The sequence below is a fragment of the Chinchilla lanigera genome, unplaced genomic scaffold (assembly GCF_000276665.1).
Source record: "Chinchilla lanigera isolate Chin_1 unplaced genomic scaffold, ChiLan1.0 scaffold00085, whole genome shotgun sequence".
Taxonomy (NCBI): Eukaryota; Metazoa; Chordata; class Mammalia; order Rodentia; family Chinchillidae; genus Chinchilla; species Chinchilla lanigera.
In genome coordinates this window covers 9,196,662-9,217,547 of record NW_004955486.1, presented here as the reverse complement: position 1 = coordinate 9,217,547, position 20,886 = coordinate 9,196,662, and the positions used below count along the sequence as shown (strand labels likewise).

At 56.2% G+C, this 20,886-nt stretch overlaps 1 protein-coding gene across 1 annotated transcript in view; it reads right to left on the bottom strand.

Moving 5' to 3' along the window:
* The window catches only part of Nadk (NAD kinase), a 25,625-nt gene continuing 4,739 nt past the window's right edge, over positions 1-20,886 (bottom strand). Inside the window, exons 3-14 of the mRNA XM_005404323.1 lie at positions 20,287-20,809; positions 11,012-11,228; positions 8,515-8,598; positions 4,797-4,926; positions 3,711-3,819; positions 3,547-3,632; positions 3,092-3,194; positions 2,519-2,667; positions 2,340-2,439; positions 2,105-2,262; positions 1,650-1,732; positions 1-1,371 (exon numbers count right to left, since the gene is read on the bottom strand). Of these exons, the coding sequence (XP_005404380.1) occupies positions 1,203-1,371; positions 1,650-1,732; positions 2,105-2,262; positions 2,340-2,439; positions 2,519-2,667; positions 3,092-3,194; positions 3,547-3,632; positions 3,711-3,819; positions 4,797-4,926; positions 8,515-8,598; positions 11,012-11,228; positions 20,287-20,809 (1,911 nt within the window). The 3' untranslated portion in view covers positions 1-1,202. The remainder of the gene's footprint in view (positions 1,372-1,649; positions 1,733-2,104; positions 2,263-2,339; positions 2,440-2,518; positions 2,668-3,091; positions 3,195-3,546; positions 3,633-3,710; positions 3,820-4,796; positions 4,927-8,514; positions 8,599-11,011; positions 11,229-20,286; positions 20,810-20,886) is intronic.

Sequence of the window (20,886 nt, the reverse complement as noted above, 5' to 3'; positions counted from 1 at the left end):
TCTTTTTTTACAAGTCTGTTTATTGAAAGGATCTGAAAATAGTAATAAGGCTTTCAGCAACAATTAACAAATTTCCAGGATATTAACAATATGAAACATTAAGAATTTACTTCAAAAGCCCAAGTGTTCTCACGCAGCCCGGGCGGAGCTGACGAGGACCGCTTGGGCATCACCCGCTTTCCGTCTACACCGGTGACCTGTCCCTCACAGTGGGCTGCGCCCCGCTCAGGAACATGAGCCCCAAGGTCAGCCCGACCAGGGCCCCTGGGTCCTGGGGCCACACTGGGAGACAGGACCCAGGGCCTCTCAAGCACGAGGCATGTGGTCTCTGCTGGGCAGCATTTCCCAGCACTTTTTTCATTTTGAGACAGGGTCTCGCTGAGGTACACAGGCAGGCCTTGAGCTTGTGCTCCTCCTGCCTCAACCTCCTGAGTAGCTGGGATCACACCCAGCAAGGACCCATGGAGAAGAAAGTACTCGGCTCTGCCCACACCTGCACCTCAGGGTGGGCTGGGAGCTCCTCCAGCATGAGACTCCCGTTGGGGGGGATCTTCCTGCTGCCCACAGCACCACGCAGCTGGCCCCTGCAGGTCTGCACAGGGCCCCGACCCGGGGCAGCTATCTCCTGGACACGAGGTAAACAGGACCTGGGACGGGACGGCCCTCCTGCCCAGCTTCACAAAGTGTGTACAAGAAAATATGTACATAAGCACTTCAGAAAGTGTAAAAGAACCTCTAGAAAATGTGCACAGGACTTAAGACACCTCCCAGGAGCTGCCGCTGCTGCCACCACCTAGTGGAAGGAATGTGGGGTCCGGGGGCCCTGCGCTCCACAGCGAAGCCGGAGCCCCTAGGAGTTGAGGGGAGAAGGTAACAGGCCCAGGGGAAAGCACTGCCGCTAAAGGAAGATTTTTGGCTGAGGCATTTATTTGACATCAAGGGACAGATCAATTCATCCTGGCCACCTGGACTCCAACAGACTGACTGTGGGAAGCCCTGGCCTGCAGTCAAAGGGCCCTGCTTTGGGGGCGGCCAGCTCCCTGTCCACACTCACTTTGCTTCATCAGAAATGTAAAAAGTCAGATTTAAAAATGTTAAAAAGCTGATCTGGTCACAAAAGGTGGACCCAGGCTCTGGTGTGCAGCAGCCCAGCAGGGCCCGGCCGGCGTGGAGCTGACACATCTGCAGCAGAGCTGGCGCGCCTAGCCCTCCTCCTCGTCCACCGCCGCCGCCTCCTCCTCCTCCTCGAAGTGGGCCTGCTTCTTCCGCACGTTCCAGTGCAGACACTGCGCCAAGCTCTCAAACCAGTCACTCACAGGGTCACGGACGCAGATGGAGGGGAGCGGGTAGCAGGAAGTCGTGATGGTGATGCTGCCGGGGGGAGGTGAAGCCGCTGAGCCTGCGCCCACCGCCCATCAAGAGCCCTCTCTGCACCCGCTCGCCTGATCGCAGCAGGGCTGAGGCGGGCCAGGCAGCGCCAGGACCCACACTGCCACCACCAGGTTCTGCAAAGGCTCCCCAGGTGGGGCCAGCAAAGCTGGCTGTGGGGGGCACGAGGGCCAGGAGGTGGGGCCACTGAGGACCTTGGCCCTGTCACCCAAGACCCTAGGGACCTCTGCCACCCCACACGGCCACCTGTCTCAGCACACCTGTCTCCATGGCGTATCTCCTGCCGCTTCCGCCCGTCCAAGGACACCCAGGCAGTGTTCCTGGCCTCTGGCGAGAGCATGATCTGAAGGGCCAAGTGGGGACAAGGGTGGGTCCAGGCAGGGAAGGTGCTGGGGAAAGAGTGCCAGGCACCCAGCAGCAAGGGGGCCCTGTCCAAGAGAGCCCACGGCAGGGCACAGGCAGCTCAGGGGTCAGGGTACCTGGCAGGGGTTTCTCCTCACCTGGGCCCCACAGGCGTCCCCACCCTGCTGCTAAGAGCCTGCAAGCAGCTGGCAGCCCTGTGTCCCTGAGACCGGGGCAGATATGCGGCGCCTCTGGCTGACCACGCAGGGGGCTCCCAGGGTGCCGTGGAGCCTGGGACTGTGGGTCAGCCTGTGGCAGGGCTGTGGCAGATGGCCTAGTGACACAGTGAAAAAGGAGAGGGGCCTGCTCTGACCTTCAGCTCCACCCCTGCGGGGACCACGATGGGCCGGAAGGACAGCGAGTGAGGGCAGATGGGCGTGATCATGATGGCTGGCACGTTGGGGTGGATCATGGAGGCGCCGGCTGCGGCTGCGTACGCTGTGCTGCCCGTCGGGGTGGAAACAATCACTCCTGAGGGGAAAGGCAGGCGTCAGGCATCTCTCGGCCTGCCAGCCGCACGCAGAGCCCCGGCTGACACCGCGCCTTACCGTCGCCCTGCACGGTGGTGATGAGGTGCCCGTCCAGGTAGACATCCACATTGGACAGGTATGAGGAGGGGCCCCTGTCGATCACCACCTCGTTCAGGACCTGGAGGGGACAGTGCTCAGAGGGAGGTGGTGGGGAAGGTCCCGGGGTGGGTGTAGGTGGGCGCCCAGGGCCGACAGACCTGGTACTGCATGGCCTGCTTCCCACCCTCGAGCGGGGGGCCGGGCAGCCCGTTCTCGCTGAGCCCGTTGTGCTCGGCCAGCTTCTTGCCGCGGGGCTCCTTCACCACCCTGACCTTCAGCCGGCTCCGGAGCACGACAGCAGCGTTCCCTGAGGGCCAGAGGGTCAGTGGGCGTGGGGTGCAGCACGGGGTCTCTTCATGCTGCTCCCAAGCACAGTGATGAGAACAAGGCTGCCTCCGCTGCACCCCAGGGCTGCTCCAGCCCAAACCCTCTTGTTGGTGAGATGATGTCAAGCAATCAGAACTTCAGAACTTCCTGCAGGTCTTTGATTTTTTTTCTTTTGAGACGGGGGGTCTCATTATGTATCTCAACCTGGCCTTGAACTCCTCATCTTCCTGCCTCAGTCTCCTGAGTGCTGGGCTGACAGACCAGCACAGCCGGCAGAAATCCCTCAATCTTGAAACTTGCAAAGTGCTGCTCTACACGTCGTTAACAAAATGGCTACCAGTGCCCAGCAGACCAAGAGGAGGGCAGGTTCCCGCCAGTGCCATGGGCTCTGAACCCCAACGCACCTTCAATCACCTGGGTCAGCTGCGACTGGAAGCTCTCGAAGGTGAACGGGGTCAGGAAGCCCAGGGAGCCCAGGTGGAAGGCCATGACAGGAGGCACGCTGCCCTGTGGGTGGGGATGGTCAGCTGGGGTCCACACAGCCATGAGAAGGCCCCATGCCGATCACAGCAGCAGACCCTGGGGTGAGTCCCATCCTGAAGACTGGGCTGTGGGGGCTGTGTACACCTAGGGGCAATGTGGGGGACACGCAGGCCCAGAAGAGGTACAGGGCACCCTGGTGTGGGGATGATGTTCTGGGCATGGGGGCCCCGAGACTGGGGGTCCTGTTTGTGGGGGTATCCCAACCCAGAGGGTGATGGCTAATGTTGAGTCCTGGGGCCAGGGCATCTGAGAGGAGAAGCTGCAAAGGACATAAGAGGAAGGAAGTGGGCCTGCTGGCCAGAGCAGGGTGCCTCACCTGGAACAGCGAGGAGGCATACAGCAGGGTCCCGTCCCCACCCAGGCAGATGATGAAGTCTATCTGGTTGGAAATGTCGTCATAATCTACACGGGAAACCAACAGCGTGTTGTAGAGGGGCTACAGCTTCCACGGGCACTGACCGTGGGGAGTGAGGGGCTTACCTTCCCGGAACGTGCAGAACTTCTTCTTCACTGGTCCAAAGTTGTCATCACTCACGATGGCTGGGTCCTCCAGCACCTTCTTCTCCACGTACACGATCATGCCATTCTCCTGCAAGAAGGGCAGTGAGCACAGCTGTTGACGCCCTGCTGTTGGTGCCCTGCAGCTCCGAGTGGGTCCCCAAGGCTTGAGTGCTGCAATGCAATCTGCCGCCCTGGGCAAAGAGGCCAGTGTAGAAAAGGTCAGCCTCTGGGGGCCTCAGGGTAGAACAGGTTGGCAGGGAAGAGCCCATGGTTGGGTCCTAGTGGTTTTATGAGGAGAGAGTGGCAGACACACATGCTGTCTCCTGCCACTGTGCCCTGCCAACAAGGACTATCTTGTCACCTCAGGACTGTGGCAGGAACAAGCTGTCAGTCAGCAGAGGCACTTCCAGAACCAGGTGCCCAAACCATCCCCTTTCTGCCACTTTCTCAGTCCAGGGAGCCATGCTCCTGGCCTAAAGGCCCACACTCCTCCTAACCCTCTGCAACGCCCTCTGCCTGGTGCACTTAGAGGAATTTTCAGGCAACGCCAGGCTGGGGCTGCTGTCAGGTGTACCTGGCAGGTGTCTTTCAGTGCACACACGCTGCTTCCTCTCCTGCTCCACCCTCAGCCTCATGCTCCTGCTTCGGAGCCGTAGACTAGGATTGAAGCCCTAGAGACTGCGCTGAAGGGAACCCCTCTTCCTCTGGGTTGTGGGCGCCAGGCTGGACAGAGCAGCACACACCTGACATCGCTGCAGCCTTCCAGCAGTTCTGAGAGGGCATCACAGAGGCCACGAGGCGCATGCCAGGGCTGCCACTGCAGGAGTGGGCTCACCACAGCGGCGTGGGCTCCTTAGGCTCCTGTGCCCCAGCCCTCTGTCCCAAGGAGACACAGCAAGGCCTCAACAGCCCAGCCCCTCCCGGACTTCCCAGTGCCAAGAACAGTGGGCCCACAGCGTTCTGTCTTCATGGTGCCCTGTATGTGGCCTTCCATCAGCAGTCCCAAGCCCTGCTCCATGTACAGGGGCCCCTCCTCGCAGGCTGCCCTGCCCATGCCTGGCTCACCTCCATGAGGTACATGCAGAGCTCCTTGAAGGGCTGTAGCAAGCTGGCATCTCGAATCTTCTTGATGACAAGCACACTCTTCGGGGACTTGTTCCATGTCAACCGCTGGCTTGCAGGGTCCTGGATGTGCCTAAGAGGAGGAGGACAGCTGGCACGAGCAGCCTCCCTTCCCCAGAGGGAAAGGCTCCGACTTGGAAGAGGAGGAAATCCTCAAAGCGAGCAGTCATCCTGCAGCCTGATGCAGGGGAGCCTCACCTGCCAACAGACTCCAAGGAACCCGCCCGCTCCACTCATGGGCCCTGCCAGCTCCCACCAACCACTGCGCCCACTGTCTGCCTCCAGGCCTACACCCTCCAGGCTTAGCTCCCACACTGCCCGAGCCCCTCCAGAGCAGGGCTGTGTGGAGCCTGGAGAAAGAGTCCAGTGGCCCAGGGCCATGTGGATGGCTGCCAGGCCCAGGACTCTGAGGACACACAGCCCCACCTTGCAGAGCCAGTGTGGGAACTTAGGTAAGCCTTGATTTTTCCAGTAGAAACCACTGGTTTAAAGGGAGCAACAGTCCTGCAAATGCCAGCTTTGTGTCTCTGCGGCCCATGGGGGTCACTAGAACTGCTCCTGTTCAGGCTCCTCAGACCCAGGTGCATGGGCACCAGCAAGGGGCAGGGGTGTTTTGCCCAAGGCCAGGCCCCAGCCAGCTGTGATCCCTGTTACTCGGGAGTCCCAAGAACACCAGTGTGTGGACAGCGCGCTCCTTGGCTGCGAGCTCATGCCCGACCTGTGCAGCTAGGCCAGGTGGCATGACCAGGCAGGCCCAGGGCCTCACTCCACAGAGCCCCGGCCCCCGGCACACTTAAGACCACAGTGCTGGCAGCAGAGGAGCACCCTTTCCAGCCCTAGTGCCTGGCCGAGAGGCCTGCTGCAGCCACTCCTCACCAGTGGCAGCTTCTCCAGGAGCCTGAACGACCTCCCACAGCGGCTGGAACGCAATGTGAATGGGCTGAGGGCAGCAGAGAGTGCCTGCCCTGCCCTGCCCGAGAGGCCACCGGAAGCGCACAAAACACTCACCCTTTCCAGGCGCTTCTGGGAGCTGAGGGGCTGCCCATGGCATCCTCTCTGCCTCCCTCCTGCCCGGTCACTCACGCAGCTACCGAGGTGGCCTCCACCTCTGAGGAGATGGTCGCATCCACAGCATCCCGGGCAGCTCCACTGAGGAGGACAGACACTCACGCTGCCCTGCCCTGCCAGCACGTGCCCAATCCTGCATTTATACTAGAGCTCAATGTCTGTGCCCTAAGGACTAAAAGCAAGGCACACTTGTCAGACTTGTCAAAGATCTTATAGAAGCTGACTTCCTTAATTTATGAAAATCAAAATATAGTTTTCTTACTGTGCATATGGCTCTTCTGCCCAACTGCCTACTTTATAAGTCAGGAAGAGAGAGAGAAATACCAGGATAACAGAGAGCAGAGTGGCCCCACTCCAGCCGCCTCACTCTCCACCCCTGCTGGGCCTGTGGAACTGGAACCGGCAGGCCCACCCATGGGAGGGGCTTTCAGGCCAGCCGGTGAAAGGGTATCAGGTGAAAGGTGTGCACTCCTTGAACCTTCCTAGGGGATGGCCTCCAGGAGGCAGTGTGGGCGGCCACTGGCACACAGCCTGTCCTGCCTGGCTGCCAGGGAAGGGACTCTGCTAGCCCTGGGGCTCTGCAGGCAGTCAGCATCTTTCCACACTGACTGGGGCCAGTCCCTCCATCCCTAACACGACCACAAACCAGTTCCTCAACTTCCTGCTGGGTCACCTGCACCGTGGGGTGCTGACCGGCCAGGCACACAGGGCAGGGTGTAGTGGGGCCAGCAGGGCCCTAGCCTCCTTGGGATGACTGCGAGGGACCCAGGGGCCATGTGACCTGACAGGTGATGGTGACACATGCCCCAGCCAGCAGAAATGCACTCATGGTGAAATCATGGATAAGCAGGGAGTCAAATTCCGTACAGTCTACCTCCCACCACCTCTTCCTCTGGGATATCAGGATACATGTGGAGTGAGCTCTACACATGGCCCATCTAGCCACAGGACGCAGGGACGGGGTTGTTGACAGGGCTGGATCCGAGTTCTATCTCCAGGGTACACACTGGAGAGGGAGTGGGTGGAGAAGCCCACTTGGCTGGAAAGATGCTGGGCTGCCAGCCTGTAGTAACGGCTCAGAAGCCACCTTGTGCCCTGCTATGGGGCGCATGTGGCCCGAGCATACCAGGGAATGAGAGACCCATGCTTGGCAGTGACCCTGTGCCTGACCACAGGAGCTGAGGGTAACGAGGGCGGGAGGCTGCAGCGACCCCTTCTGCTGCGCACCAGTGAGCTGCAGGGGTGGTGGGCAACTAGTGGTGGGGTGAAGAGCAGCAGCTGGGTCACCGGGAGGTGGTGGAGCAGCAGAGGCTCTGGGTCAGGGCTTGGGCGTACGAACAGGGGAGCAGGGCCAGGGTCCAGCCTCATCCCTCCCCGCTCACCTCACTGGGCAGCAGTCCCTGCAAGTCACAGTGCCTGTACCCACAGGTGCGCAAGGCTCTGCTCAAAGCACCAATGCCGGTCAGAGCCCAGTCTTACAGGGTCACCTCAGGCGAGCAGGACCAATGTGGGAAGTGTCCTGTGTGCCACACTGTGCTGCCCTGAGTGTGCATGGCAGGCTTACCCACGGTCCCAACCTGGCCGCCCACAGCTGGTGTCTGGTGATGGGTCACACCAGTGCCTGCCAAGGGTTGCATGTGAGCTGCTGTCATGTGATCCGCCACTGGGGAGGGGACCTGGCTGACACAGATCTCCCTGGAAGGGGCAGGTGTGAAACAGGTGTCGGGGAAAGAATTCCAAGGTAGCAAACAGAAGCAAGAACATCAGATCAGAGTGGATCCCCCATACACTCCCAGCACTGTTACACCATTGTGAACAAGAGGCGAGATGCAGTCATCCTCCTAGATCCGCAGAGAGCACTGGCCAGAGAGGCGGTGCAGTGATGCCAAGGCTGCCTCTGACGCAGCTCCTCTCCTGGCACCCTCAAGGCTGCAGGAGTGCGCTGCGCAGGAGCTGGCGGGGCACACACCTGGGGTGCCGAGGCCCTGGGCTTGGGCCCCAGTGCCCCAAAACCAAGATGAAAACTGAGAGTGCAGAGTATCTTTCAAATGACAGCCAGGCGTGGTGGTGCACGCCTGTAACCCCAGCACTCTGAGGCAGGAGGACTGTTGTGAGTTCGAAACCAGCCTGGGCTACAAAGTAAGCTCAAGGCCACCGAACTTCATAGTGAGACCCTGTCTCAAAAAGCCAAAAACAACAACAAAAACACAAATGACTGAGAAGGGGCCAGTTAATGTCCCTGTGCTTGGGGGACAAGCAAGAGAGGCGCACATGTTCACACTGGATGATGCGTCAGCCCCTGTTCTTACTGTGAGAAACAGGAAGCAGCCACGTCTCTCACGCAATTGCCACTCACCCATGCAGGGGCAGGCTCACCCATATGCGGGGCCTGGTTCCCACCCTGGGAATCCAGTGGCCAAGTGCCCAGGTCATCTACCTTCTATGTTCCAAAACTGCTGGAGAAGCGAGCAGCATGTTCCCCCCGCATGTACCCCAAAAGTAGAGGGATTGGGGAAAGTGCCCCAGGGGATCTTGCTGCAGTGACTCTCGGCCACCTCGGCCCCATGCCACGCCCACCTGCAGGCGCACTTACATGATGGTCTGGGGGTTCTGCAGCACACAGGCCTTTGGTCCAAATGTGGTCACTGGGCACGGTCCATGGAGTGAGCGCGTCCTCCTGTGGGGCACAGTGGGGCTGCTGTTAGGTGAGGGGTGTGAGCGCTGACAAACATGGGTCTGGGAGTAGGATGACTGGAACGGTACTAGCTCCAACCCACACAGATCCATCCCAGTTCAAGGGCTCACTGGTGTCCACGCACAGTGAGACACATGGCACCGCAAGAACACCAGCCCGAAACCAAAGGGGTGCGGGCCCTGCCCAGCAGCCTGCACTGTGCAGAATGTGGCCAAAGGTCTTTGTGCCTATGGTTGGTGGAAGGCCTTGGACACCACTCCTAAATCATTCAGATTCAAATCCTACAGGAAGCCAGGTGTGGTGGTAAACGGTAGGCTTGTAATCCCAGCACTTGGGAGGCTGAGGCAGGAAGAGCGTCCTGAGTTTGAGACCAGCCTGGGCTACAAAGTGAGCTCAAGGCCAGCCTGAACTACATAATAAGACCCTGTCTCGAAAAGAATAAATAAGTAAATAAATAAAAATAAAACAAAATTCTACATGGAATGTTCACTCTGGATGACATCCCAACTTTTCCAACAATTGCCAAGTGACATGGCTAACTGCACATGCAGAGAGGCAGCCAGGGGCAGCACTGTCAGAGGCACCCCAGTAAGGGTCACAGTGGCCCTGAGACAGCTGGCTCAGGAGTCCCAGCTCAAAGCCTCGAGGAGGCTGCAGCTGCCAGTGCCCGAGGATCTGCCAGCCCACTTGCTCTTGGGCTCCACGCCGTCTCCCGCCCTTAGTCCATGGAAGGGCTCTCCAGGTCTGAGGCCTCTTGTGGGCCACCAACACGAGGGCAGGCCATGCAGGTGCCACGGGCCTCGCTGGGTGAGCACACATGCTCTAGACCTACTCAAGAAGTCAATGTCACAAAATACTGAAGCCTCACGGCCAGGGAAGGTAGTTTGCCCTGCAGAAGATGTCTGCAAGGCGGGCCCTGCTCCTTGGAGGACAGCAGTGTGGGCACTCTCTCGCCCACCCCTCACTGGGCCACTGCCACCAGAGACTGCCCCAACCTCAGACATGTCTGAGGCTCAGCATCCTGGAGAACAGAACTGGTGCTGTAGCAGAACCCACAGAAACACAAAACCCTGACTCTGAGGAAACGGAAAACCCGAGAGCAGGTCCGCTAAGAGCCACAGTGACACACATGGGTAGGGTGCAGGGGAGACAGGCTGCCTGGCGAGTGGCGTGGCACACGCCAGGTGACAGTACTGCCCTTGCTGGTGGGAATCTTTACACCAGCTGAGTGCATCTTGGGTTCTGAGAGTACAACGTGATGAGCTCTGCCTGGTGATGGCTCTGAAACGCCTGGTACATTGCTGTCTCTCTCATCTGCATCTCCCTACAGCACAGGGCTGCACTGTTTGGTGTGATCTGAAGCTCTGAAAGATTTGTCATCACTGCCCTAGAGCCCTGCTTTTTAAACTGGTGCACAAAAACCTGAGCGCTGCAGATGCTGATGAGTACCACGTACACACTGCACAGGGCTTAAATCAAGTTAAGAAAAGTTTATCTCCTCAAACATTTATTGATTCCTCGTGGTGCGAGCTTTCAAAACCCTTCCTTCTGGCTCTCTGACATTTTCAGCACACAGCTGTTGTCCTGCGGCCATCTCGAGCAACTGGACCTCACCTTGCTCCTGCTCAGCTGTAACTCAGTGCCAGGACCACCTGCTTCTAAAAGCTGTTCTCAGGGGCTGGGGAAATAGCTCAGCAGAATCGCGCCTGCCTGAGAAGTACAAGTTCCCAAGTTTGATTCCCGGTACCAAAAAATAAATAACTAACTAAATAAAAACTGTTTTCACCAAAAATTGTCTTGCATTTTACAAATATAACTCACTCTGGAGGTACCATGCAAGCTTCCGTCTGGGACTCACCACGTTTAACGTCACCACTGAGGAAACTGACACTCCAGGAGCCACAGGGCCACTGGTGACCCTGGGCAACTGCAGGTGTGGGCCAGCGGGCAGTCAGGTGGCAGGTACATGGCCCTGCACGTGATGGGTGGGTGGCCTCAGGCCAGGCTGCACTCTGCCCACCCACTGGCCTGTGCTCCAGGCGACAGGGATCCTCCTCCCCTAGCCAAATCTGACACTGAGTCGGTGTGGGCTCTGGCTGGGTGGGTCCGTGCTGATACAGGAAGATAGAGCAGCAGTTGCAGGGCAAGGGGCATGGTAGAGCATGCCAGGAACCAGCACTTGGGAGGCTGAGGCAGGATCCTAATTTCAAGCCCAGCCGGGGCTACGTAGGGAGACTATCCCTCAAAATAAAAACCAGCCTCTGACTCCTGAAGGACCCCCAGAACATGGCATGGCCAGACAGATGGCACACAGCCCCTTGGGCCCTGCTTGGCACCCTCCTGGAACCCAGCCCACCTCTGGGCAGGACACACGTGGGGACAGAACGGTGCCCACCTGAACTCCTTGGTGCTGCCCAGGGCGGGCGAAGCCGACAGGCTCCGGGCCTTGGCCCGGCCCCGAACCGGGTGTCTGCAGCTCCAGTTCCCTTCCCCTCGGCACGCAGGGCAGCTGTACGCGGCCGAGTCCGGGCCCAGCTCCTTGCTCACATTCACCTTCTCCTGTTCCATTTCCACAGATGGTGGCTGAGGACTTCTGCTAGAGACACTGACGCCTTGACGTAGCGAGAGAAAGAAGTCAGCACCACGGAACAGTGACAGGGCACAGGCCACTGCACGTGCGTGGCACCCCAGCCACACACCCACCTCACCGGGGAAAGCAGCCAAAGTTCAGTCCAGCAAAGTGCTTGGCCAACAGGCTGTTTCCACCCCAAAGATACTGCAGAACTCGGATTCCACCTGGGGCTTTGGGATGAATCTAGAGAGCTAAAAGTCAAAGAGTAAGGACTAATCCAGGGCAGAGGTGTGCACGGCCACCACAGGCCAGGAATAGGGCCACCACAGGCTAGGAACAGGGCTTGCAGGGCGAGGGGTACCCTCACGCAGACGCGAGTGCGTGGCATGCAAAGCACACTGCGGACGGCAGGGGAGAGCACAGTGTGCATTCACAAGTGCTCATCCCGGAAAGCAGAAGACCGACCGGCACCAGCCCGCACCAGCCCTGTGTGACGCGGCCAGCCCAGCATAGTGGCAGAGAACACAGGACTGAGCTGGTCAGGCCTCAGAGTGGACTGCGGGCCAGGCATAGTGGCACACACCAGTAATTCCAGAACTCAGGAGGCTGAGGCAGGAGGATGGCTGAGAGTTCAAGTCCAGACTATGCTACATAGTGAATCCCTGCCTCATACACACATACACACACACACATACAAGATGACTGCAAATCCCCGAGTGAGGAAACCACAGAGCCTCATGTGACCATGACGCATGGAGCTGTGCAAAGACCAAAGTCAAACAACGAAAATCACCCCCAACCTGCGTTCTGGAACCTTCTCCCAAGCAGCTCAGAGTGAGCCTTAGGCCGGCAAGAAGACGCCCCTACCTCATTGAGCAGGTGTGGCTCAGTGGTCTCTCTCTCTCTCACACACACACGCACAACCATGCACGCACGCGACACACACACACACTCAGAGGCTGAGATTCAAGAACTGTGCAGGCAAAATACCAAGGGGAAGATGATGAGGAGCCCTGAGCCAAGCATTCAACTCAAAGTTTCAAATGGAATAAAAGGAGCCTGAGAAAAGCAGAAGTCATGGAAACTGATACATCAAAAAATAAAAACGGGCTGAGTGTGGTGGTGCATGCCTGTAATTCCAGCACTCAGGAGGCTGAGGCAGGAGGATCGTTGTGAGTTCAAGACCAAGCCTGGGCTACAAAGCGAGCTCAAGGCCAGCCTGAATTTCATAGTGAGATCCTGTCTCAAAAAAGACCAAAAAAAAAAAAGAGAAAGGAAAACATGCCTTTTGCCTGCCACACCAAGGACTATTCCCCCTCTGCCATGCCGCCCTACCTGGCTTGGAGCAGCCAACTATGGACGAAACCTCTGCAGATTGTGAGCTATAAAATAAGCTTTTCCCCCCTTAAAATAAGCAAGCAAGCAAGCAAGCAAGCACATCTGTAATCCCAACACTCACAAGGCTGAGGCAGGAAGACTGCTGAGAGTTGAAGGCCAGCCTGGGCTACATAGCAAGACCCTGTCTTAAAAAAATAAATAAATAAACAGAAATAAAAATAAAGAGTAGTGTTTGGGGAGAAACTATCATCATGAACCAGTTCCAACCAAGAGACGGGAATGGCTGCATCAACGCACTAGAGCCCCAGCCAGTGGCAGAGAGGACAGCAAGGAGGGGACAGCAGGCTCAGGGCCATGCCTGGGCAGGTGACCGGTGCTGCTCACACCAAGCCAGACCATGTCCCCCGGGGCGCCAGCCCTCCCCGGGAGAAAACAAGGAGGCAATCAGACACGAGGCTCCCCACCTGGAGCCCTGGACACCAGGAGCCACGTGAGCTACCGCGCACGAGCACAGGCGCCGCTGTCACCCCGAGGGGACCTGACACAGAGCCCAGCCAGCTCCCTCCTCCCCAAACAACACTCCCTCGGCGTGGGAGGCGAGGCGGGGTGCTGGGGAGGACAGGGTGCTACGGGCCGAGCATCTGTGCGGGTCTGACCAGTTGTGCTACCACCAAGAGGCGCCAGAGCACGCTCCGAGTCACCAGCCTCCAAGGCACACAGCTTTGTGCTCGGATTCCTGTCTGTCCTCACACCACAGCTGAGACGGGGATGTGGGAAGAAGGGCGGAGGAAGAAGCACCCGGGGCAAGGCCAAGGCCAGTGTGAAGCCCCCGAGTCTCCTGAGGCTGCCTGTGGCAGTTACCGAGGAGCTTCCCAGCTGCCAACTCCTATGTGCCCCACCCCAGGGAACCAGCCGGGAGGCCCCCCAGGAGGCTCGCAGGCTGGGCAAGGGCCAGCTCCCTCCTCACTGGAGAAACACTGACTTAGGGCAAATGTATAAACGCTCAAGGAAACAGAAGCCACAGGACACGCGATATGACCACTGTGACCCTGAGCGTCGGAGGCTACAGCTTGGGCAATAACACATGACGCAAAGAGAAGCAGGAAGAAGGACAAGGATGAGTGAACCGCACCTGCACTTCCTGATCTTCTATGTGAAAAGTCAGCGAGAACCTACAGAAAGTCTGTCTAGTAATCAAGCTCAATAGTGAGTGTACAGGAGCCAGACTCAATCTGCAGAAGTAACTTTCGCTTGTAAAGTAGCAGGAGCAGCAGAAAGCTGAGCTCTACAGTGTGGCTGACAGCAGCAATGAAAGTATGCAGTGAGGTACCTGATGAAAGGAGGTGAGATCTGTGAGATCAGAAAGGAGACAGCGGGAGACGTGCTGCTCATGCACGAGGACTCTCGGTCTCAAGCCAGTCAGATCCCACCTAAACTCAAGAAAATCCAAGCAGTTTTGCACACAGGGTGACAAGTACATCCTAAACTTCATATGGAAATGTAAAGGATCTAACATAGCTTTTTAAAAAAAATGGAAAGAATGAAATCTTTTTTTTCTTCCGGTACCAGGAATCGAGCTCACGACCTTGCGCTTGCCAGGCAGGCGCTTTGCCACTGAGCTAAATCCCCACCCCAAGAATGAAATCTTAAACTTACAATTCTCCTGCCTAAGTCTGCCAAGTGCTGGGATCACAAGTGTGCCCCACGACCCTGGCTAGAGAGAAACTTTTTATACACACCCTTTCCTCCTCACTGAGACACATTCCAAATTAAAGGAGAGGCTGGTCTATAGCTGGCCTGCTCCAAGGCAGGAAGACAGGGTGGAAGGGCCTAAGAGAATTCATGGTATGTGACCTGCGACCTGCGACCTGGTAGCACAGCATGAAGTGGGGGCTGGGAACAGAGCTGCCACCTTCCAGGCCCCGCCTGCCACCAGCAAGCCAACTAGACTTCAACCACTTTCCAAAGTCCCACTATAATCACATGAGGCTTTGGGGGGACACCTAAGTATAAACCATAACATTCTGGCCCTGGCCCCCAAAAGACTCATGGACACCTCTTTATGCAAAATGCATTTAGTCCACCTCAACAACTCACCAAAGTCCAGCATGGCTGAAGAGTCCAGAATCTCCGGAGAGTTCAGGGGAACTCTTCTTAGCTGTGAGCCCTTATAAACATTTTAGAAAAGCTAACCACTGGTGACACACAACGGCACAGGACCAACATCCCCATTCCAAAAGCGGGGAGTGGGGTGGGGAAAGAAATCACTGGGACCTGAGCAAGACCAGAGTGCAGCGGGGAAACATTACATCCCATGGTCCCACGACCAGCACGCAGGGCAAAGTGTGGTGAGACGTGAGTCCCAAGGGCTTGGGTGACCCTGTCCCTATGATTTTTTTTTTGGTACTGGGAATTGAACTCAGGACCTTGCGCTTGCCAGGCAGGCGCCGTGCCACTGAGCTATCTCTCGGCCCGGCCCAGCCTGGCCCTATGGCACTGTGTGTGGCTGTAGCCCTCAAGGCTTCTCTCTTGGGCTGGCTTTGCTCACTCCTGAGGCTTTCCTCAGATGACCCACGTTCCTGGGGTCTCCATCACACTTTTGGCAGCACTTTCACGGCTTCCCACGTGGCCCTCTCAGGGGCACACTGCCTGGCTCCCCAGGCCTCCTGAAATCTGTGGCAAGGCATAAAACCAGCACCATGTGGATGGTACCAGGGTCTCCCACTAACTCTAGCTGTGGCTGGGCCCTTTTACATCATGGCTGCAGGGGCCTTTGGGTGCCTGGATGGCTGAGCACTGTGAACCAAATCCCCAGGAATTAATGCCCTAGGCTGGAGTTCACCTTCAGTAGGGTGCCCAGGAGCTTTCTTCTTTTGTGTGTGTGTTTTTTTTTCTTTTGAGACAGGGTTTCACTATGTAATTCAGGCTGGTCTTGAACCTGAACTCATGGCAATCCTCCTGCATCAGCCTCCTTAATACTGGGGTTACAGGCTCCACTTTGCCCAGGATAGAGGTTTCTTCTTTTTTTTGTCTCTTTGAGACAGGGTTTCACTATGCAGTTTGGGCTGGCCTTCAACTCACTTTGTAGCCCAGGCTGGCCTCGAACTCACAGTGATCCTCCTGCTTTAGCCTTCTCAGTACTGGGATTACAGGAGTGCACCGCCACGCCGGGCCTTGGAGCTTTCTTCTTAAAGCAAAGTGTTTCATTTCTGAAAATTTGAGCCTTTGAAGTTGGGAGGGGGAGGGTCTTGCAGAGTCCTAGCCACTTTTCCTACTGTCCTGTTGTGAAGTATTTGGTGGCTTCTTTTTTTGTTGTTTTTTGTTTTTGAGACAGAATCTCACTGTGTAGTTCAGGCTAGTCTTGAACGCACCACATAGTCCAGGATGGCCTCTAACAAGAGCTGGGACTAAAGCCTGTGCCACCACGCTCCACCCCGGCTTCATTTTAATGGTAATCTCTTCAGCAACCAAGCTCTCCTCCACTCCAATTTACAGGCCCCAACTTTACAGGAGCTTGCTTTCTAGAGGAACAATTTCCAAAACAACTCAGCTGTGCCCTTGGCTTTTTTTTCATTTGTTTTTCAGTACCAGGAATCAAATTCAGGACCTTGCACTTGCCAGGCAGGCGCTGTACCACTGAGCTATATCCCCGGCCCTCCCTTTGCTCTTGATTCTCAACATATATGTGGCTAAAAGCTGCCAACAATACCCATGCCACAACCTCAGCAGTAGGCTATTATGAAATCTCCTCTACCACATTAATTAGTCCACCGTCCTTGATCTGTCTCCTGCAAAGTCTCAAGGTTTTTGCCAGAACATAACACACAGGGTCTGGAGTCCAACTGCCAACGCAGTCTTTGTTTCCATATGACAGTTCTTGAGCCTGTTTTGCTGTTGTTGTTGTTTTTAGACAGGGTCTGTGTAATTCAGGCTGGTCTTGAACTCAATGTGTAGCTCAGGCTGGCCTTGAACTTATACAGCAGTCCTGCCTCAGCCTCCTGAGTGCTGGGATTATAGACCCATGCCCAGCTACTCTTGAGGCTGTTCTTTATTGGCTATTCCTGTCAGCATCCCGGTCTTCTGAGGTCCAACCAGACTCTCCCATCAAGCTCAGCTGACAGCACCCTAGGGCTGCTTTTCCAGCTGGAATCTCCAAACCTTTCCACACTCTTCCTGCAAACCAGTTCCAAAGGGTTCTGAACCAGGCAGCATCACAGCTGCAACCGCACTTCTGTGGGGCTAACCGCATCAGTTAGGGCTCACTAGAGAAAACAGTTAATACAAAACGTATGCATATATGTGATACTAAAACGCTTACAGTGGCTGCGGAGTCAGGTGGGAGAATGCACAATGGCTGTCTGCGTGCTGGAGAGCTGGGATCCTGGCAAAGGTCAGAGGACTGACACTCGCAGCAGTCTGGTGCGAGTCTGTGCTGGAAAGCAGAAGGGTCTGTACTGGAAATCCGAGGAACTGCAGATGGCCGTCCAAAGGTGATGGTGAAAACTGGAGCTCCTCCAAAGTAGCACAGCACAGACTTCCTTCTTTCCCCTTTTATTCCAGTCAGCTGGAAACCTATTGGTTGGTACCAACATCTGGGGCGGGTCTTTCCCAGTGCAGTGCATGTGTCAATCATGCACAGACACACCCTCTGTGCTGCACCAATCCAGCAGGTGTTCCCAAACCGATTTACACTGACCTCACAGCTCCTCCTCAGACTCGGTTTCTCCTGCTGTACACTCACAACACAGACAGTGATCCCAGGTGTGGGTGGCTACATCCCACACAAATCCACTGGAGGCTCTGCTCAGTGCAGTTCTGACTCCATCCACACCCTGAGGTCATGGCAGACCCCATAGGGTACACATGCAGTCCTCAAGTGGACCCACCATAGACACCAGTTGCAGCCCAGTGTGTGGCCTGTGATTTTTTTTCTTTTCTCTCCTTAAGACAGGGTCTCATGAAGTTGTTACACTGAGTAGGCTGGGCTCGCACTTGAGATCCTCCTGCCTCAGCCTCCCAGGGGGCTGAGATTACACATGTGAGTCACCACCACACTCAGCTTTGGCATGAGCTTCTAACCTGCAGGCTATAAACCACATCCTATTTCTGGGTTCAGTTACTGAAGGGCCCCCAGAACTCATGGAAGTGTTTGCTACATTATTACACAGAATCTTTTTTCTTTCTTTCTTTCTTTCTTTCTTTCTTTCTTTCTTTCTTTCTTTCTTTCTTGTCTTTTTCTGAGACAGAATGTCACTATGCAGTTCAGGCTGAACTCAGCCTTGAACTCACTTTGTAGCAGCCCAGGCTGGACTCAAACTGGCAGCAATCCTCCTGCCTTAGCCTCCCAAGTGCTGGGATTACAGGCATGCGCTACCACACATGGGCTTACACAGGATCTTACACAGTGATGGACGGAGAGGTGCAGAGGCCAGGTAAAGGAGGGGCGCAGGGTTGCCATGTCCTGATGCATTTCTTTTTTTTTTTGTCTTTTTGAGACAGGGTCTTGCTATGCAGTTCAGGCTGGTCTTGAGCTCACTTTGTAGCCCAGGCTGGTCTCGAACTCGCAACGATCCTCCTGCCTCAGGCTCCCAAGTGCTGGGATAACAGGCGTGCGCCACCGCACCTGGCTCTGATGCACTTCTAAATGCTCAACCTCTGAACCCCATTCTTTGGGCTTTTATGGGGACTTCGCCAGATAAGCACGACTGACTAAAGGACAGCCCTGCAGAGCTGTCTCTGGACCACAGCATATGACCTAATGCCAAGAAAAGAGCAAAAGCCAGCGCCACCTGGCTGCTCAGCTGCATCACTATGGTTTATGAATCGGAGCTCTCATGATACTGACTTGCAAAGACCAGTGTAATGATGGAGCAGTGAGCTAATTCATAAAACAATCACATTGAATATTAAAGTCAGCTGTAAAATTCTAAGCTCTCTCCACAGTGTTTTTTCTGACAGCTGCAAGTTAAAACTCACATTTAACTCACTCCTCTGGCAAGTTAAACTCTCCCCCTGGGGTGCTAAGTCTGGAACCCCCGGGGGTCTCATGCATGCCAGGTGAGTGCTTACCACGGAGCTACACCCCAGCCCAAGCAACGCTAACCACTTTAAAAGGACACAATTCTAATTCCACCTAAGTGCACTCAAATTCCCTAGATCACAAATTTAATTGTACAAAAGACTTTCTGCATTATGAAGTTCTTCTAGGAAAAAGCACTGGAGCACAGTTACAAAGTTTTATGAAGAACTCACACATGCAGGGTGCACTGATGCACATCTATAATCCCAGCTACTTGGGATCTGAAGCATGAGAATTGCAAGTTTGAGGCCAGCTTGGACAATTTATGGAGACCTTGTCTCAGAATAAAAAAATAAGGACTGTGAATATAGCTCAGTGGTCAAGCACCACTGAGTTCAGTCCCCATTACTGGGGAAAAAAACCCAAAATGCATATAAGCTGGGCAAAGTGGCATACACTGATAATGCCAGCACTCAGGAGGTGGAGGCAGGAGGATTACTGTGAGCTCAAGGCCAGCCTGGGCTACATAGTGAGTTCAAGAGCAGCCTGAACTACACAGCGAGACTGTCTCAAAAAACCAAAACCAAAATAAACTCATACAAAGCACTGAGGAAAAACAACAAGATGTCAATAAATAAACGTACAAGAAACACGAACAAAAGCCAGATGGAGAAATATAAACACAATACATATGAGGTCCCATGCAGGTTCTTAACAAATACTTGTTGAAAAAGCCAATGAATAGGACAGTTTATTTAGCGATAGAAATGGGGAAATGACCAACCTCCTCAGTCACCTGGACTGGAACACACTTGGTGCCTACTGCATTCCCACCTCATCTCCCCAGCCAGTGGTCCAAGGGCACTCACACAGCAGCGTGGCAACCCAGAGGCTTCTGGAACGTTCTGTGCAGTCTGGCCAGAGATCGGGATTTGAAGGTGGTGTCTCCAGACACCATTACACCCCCGGGAGGGGACACTAGGTCCCCATGCACTAGGTGCTGTGGCAGGGTTGTCACACCAGCACAAAATAAGACACAGGATCCTGGGTGACAAAGTGACTCCTTGTCTAGGAAGGAGAAGCCATGTGGTGACTGGCAGCAGGCACAGACAGACCACAGCCTCCCGTCCTGCCACCCCAACACCCCTCCAGAAGCTGAGCCACTGTGTGGAGAGCTCCCCTTCCTGTGGCACCTCCATGCAGACAGGCCCATCACTACCTCAGAGAACCACCTGTTCTTCATTCTCCAAGGGAACCTAAACCCAACGACCAAGCGTCACGCTCAATGTCACTACCTCTACTCCACAGGCAGTGGTGCCAGGCATGCAGCTGCATGCCATCCCCCCAGCCTGTGTCTTGGGCTACCTAGGAGGCCTTGAATGATATTTAACTACTCACTGCAACCGTTTCCAGAGGAACAAAACAGCCTGGACAAGCCAGGTGTGGTGGTGTACACCTATAACCCCAGCTACTCTGGAGGCTGAGACAGGAGGACTGCAATTGCAAAGCCAGTCTGAGTAATTGAAGGAGACTCAAAATAACAACATAAAAGGGAAAGGGGTTGGGATGTGCTCACTAAGCCCCTGGGTTCAGTGCCCAGTACGCCAACACGGAGACCCAAGCACGAAGAGCGGCACTGCCAACTGCTTTTAGCAACATAAACTCACAGAAGGGTTGAAGAAAAACAGAATCGTTTGAGGGCAGCCCGAAGTGAAGCTACAGCGTAGAGCCAGTGCTGTACCTGCCAGTCCCCTGCAGCCTGGGCGAGGGTGGGCTGCGGGCTGCGGGGAGCTTCGCGAGGGTGGGTGCAGCGCACCCCTGGTGTGTGGGCGTGGGCTGGGGCCGAGGCCTGGGGCAGTCTGTGCCCTGCTCTGCTTCCCTCTGCCCGTGGACTGAGCAGCTCTGCCCCACCGCGAACTTCGCCTCCATGTCCCTGCCGTGGAGCCAGCAAGGCCCGAGCCCTCAAACCGAAACGCCCCTCCCGCCTCGCTGAGGGGTGGGTGCCAGGCACCGAGTGTGGGACCACCAGGGAAAACGGACTGGCACGGGCCGCGGCCTCCGGAGCCGCAGCGGAGAGCTGGCTGCCAGGTCGCGGGCAGGAAGCGCCCGGGGCCGGGGAGGCGGCGCTCGGGAGACAGGGCCCCGGGACCGTGCCCGCCCGGCCGGTGGGCTCCGCGGGGCAGCGCACGGCTCTGAAGGCGTCCCCTCGAGAGCCGGGGCGCGGGCGGAGCCCCGACTGAACAGAGCAGTCGCGACACAGAACACTACCTCGCTGGACAGCCGAGGCCGCGCGCCCCCGGGCGGCCCGGCGCCCCTCGGACGGGAAGGGGGCCCCACGCCC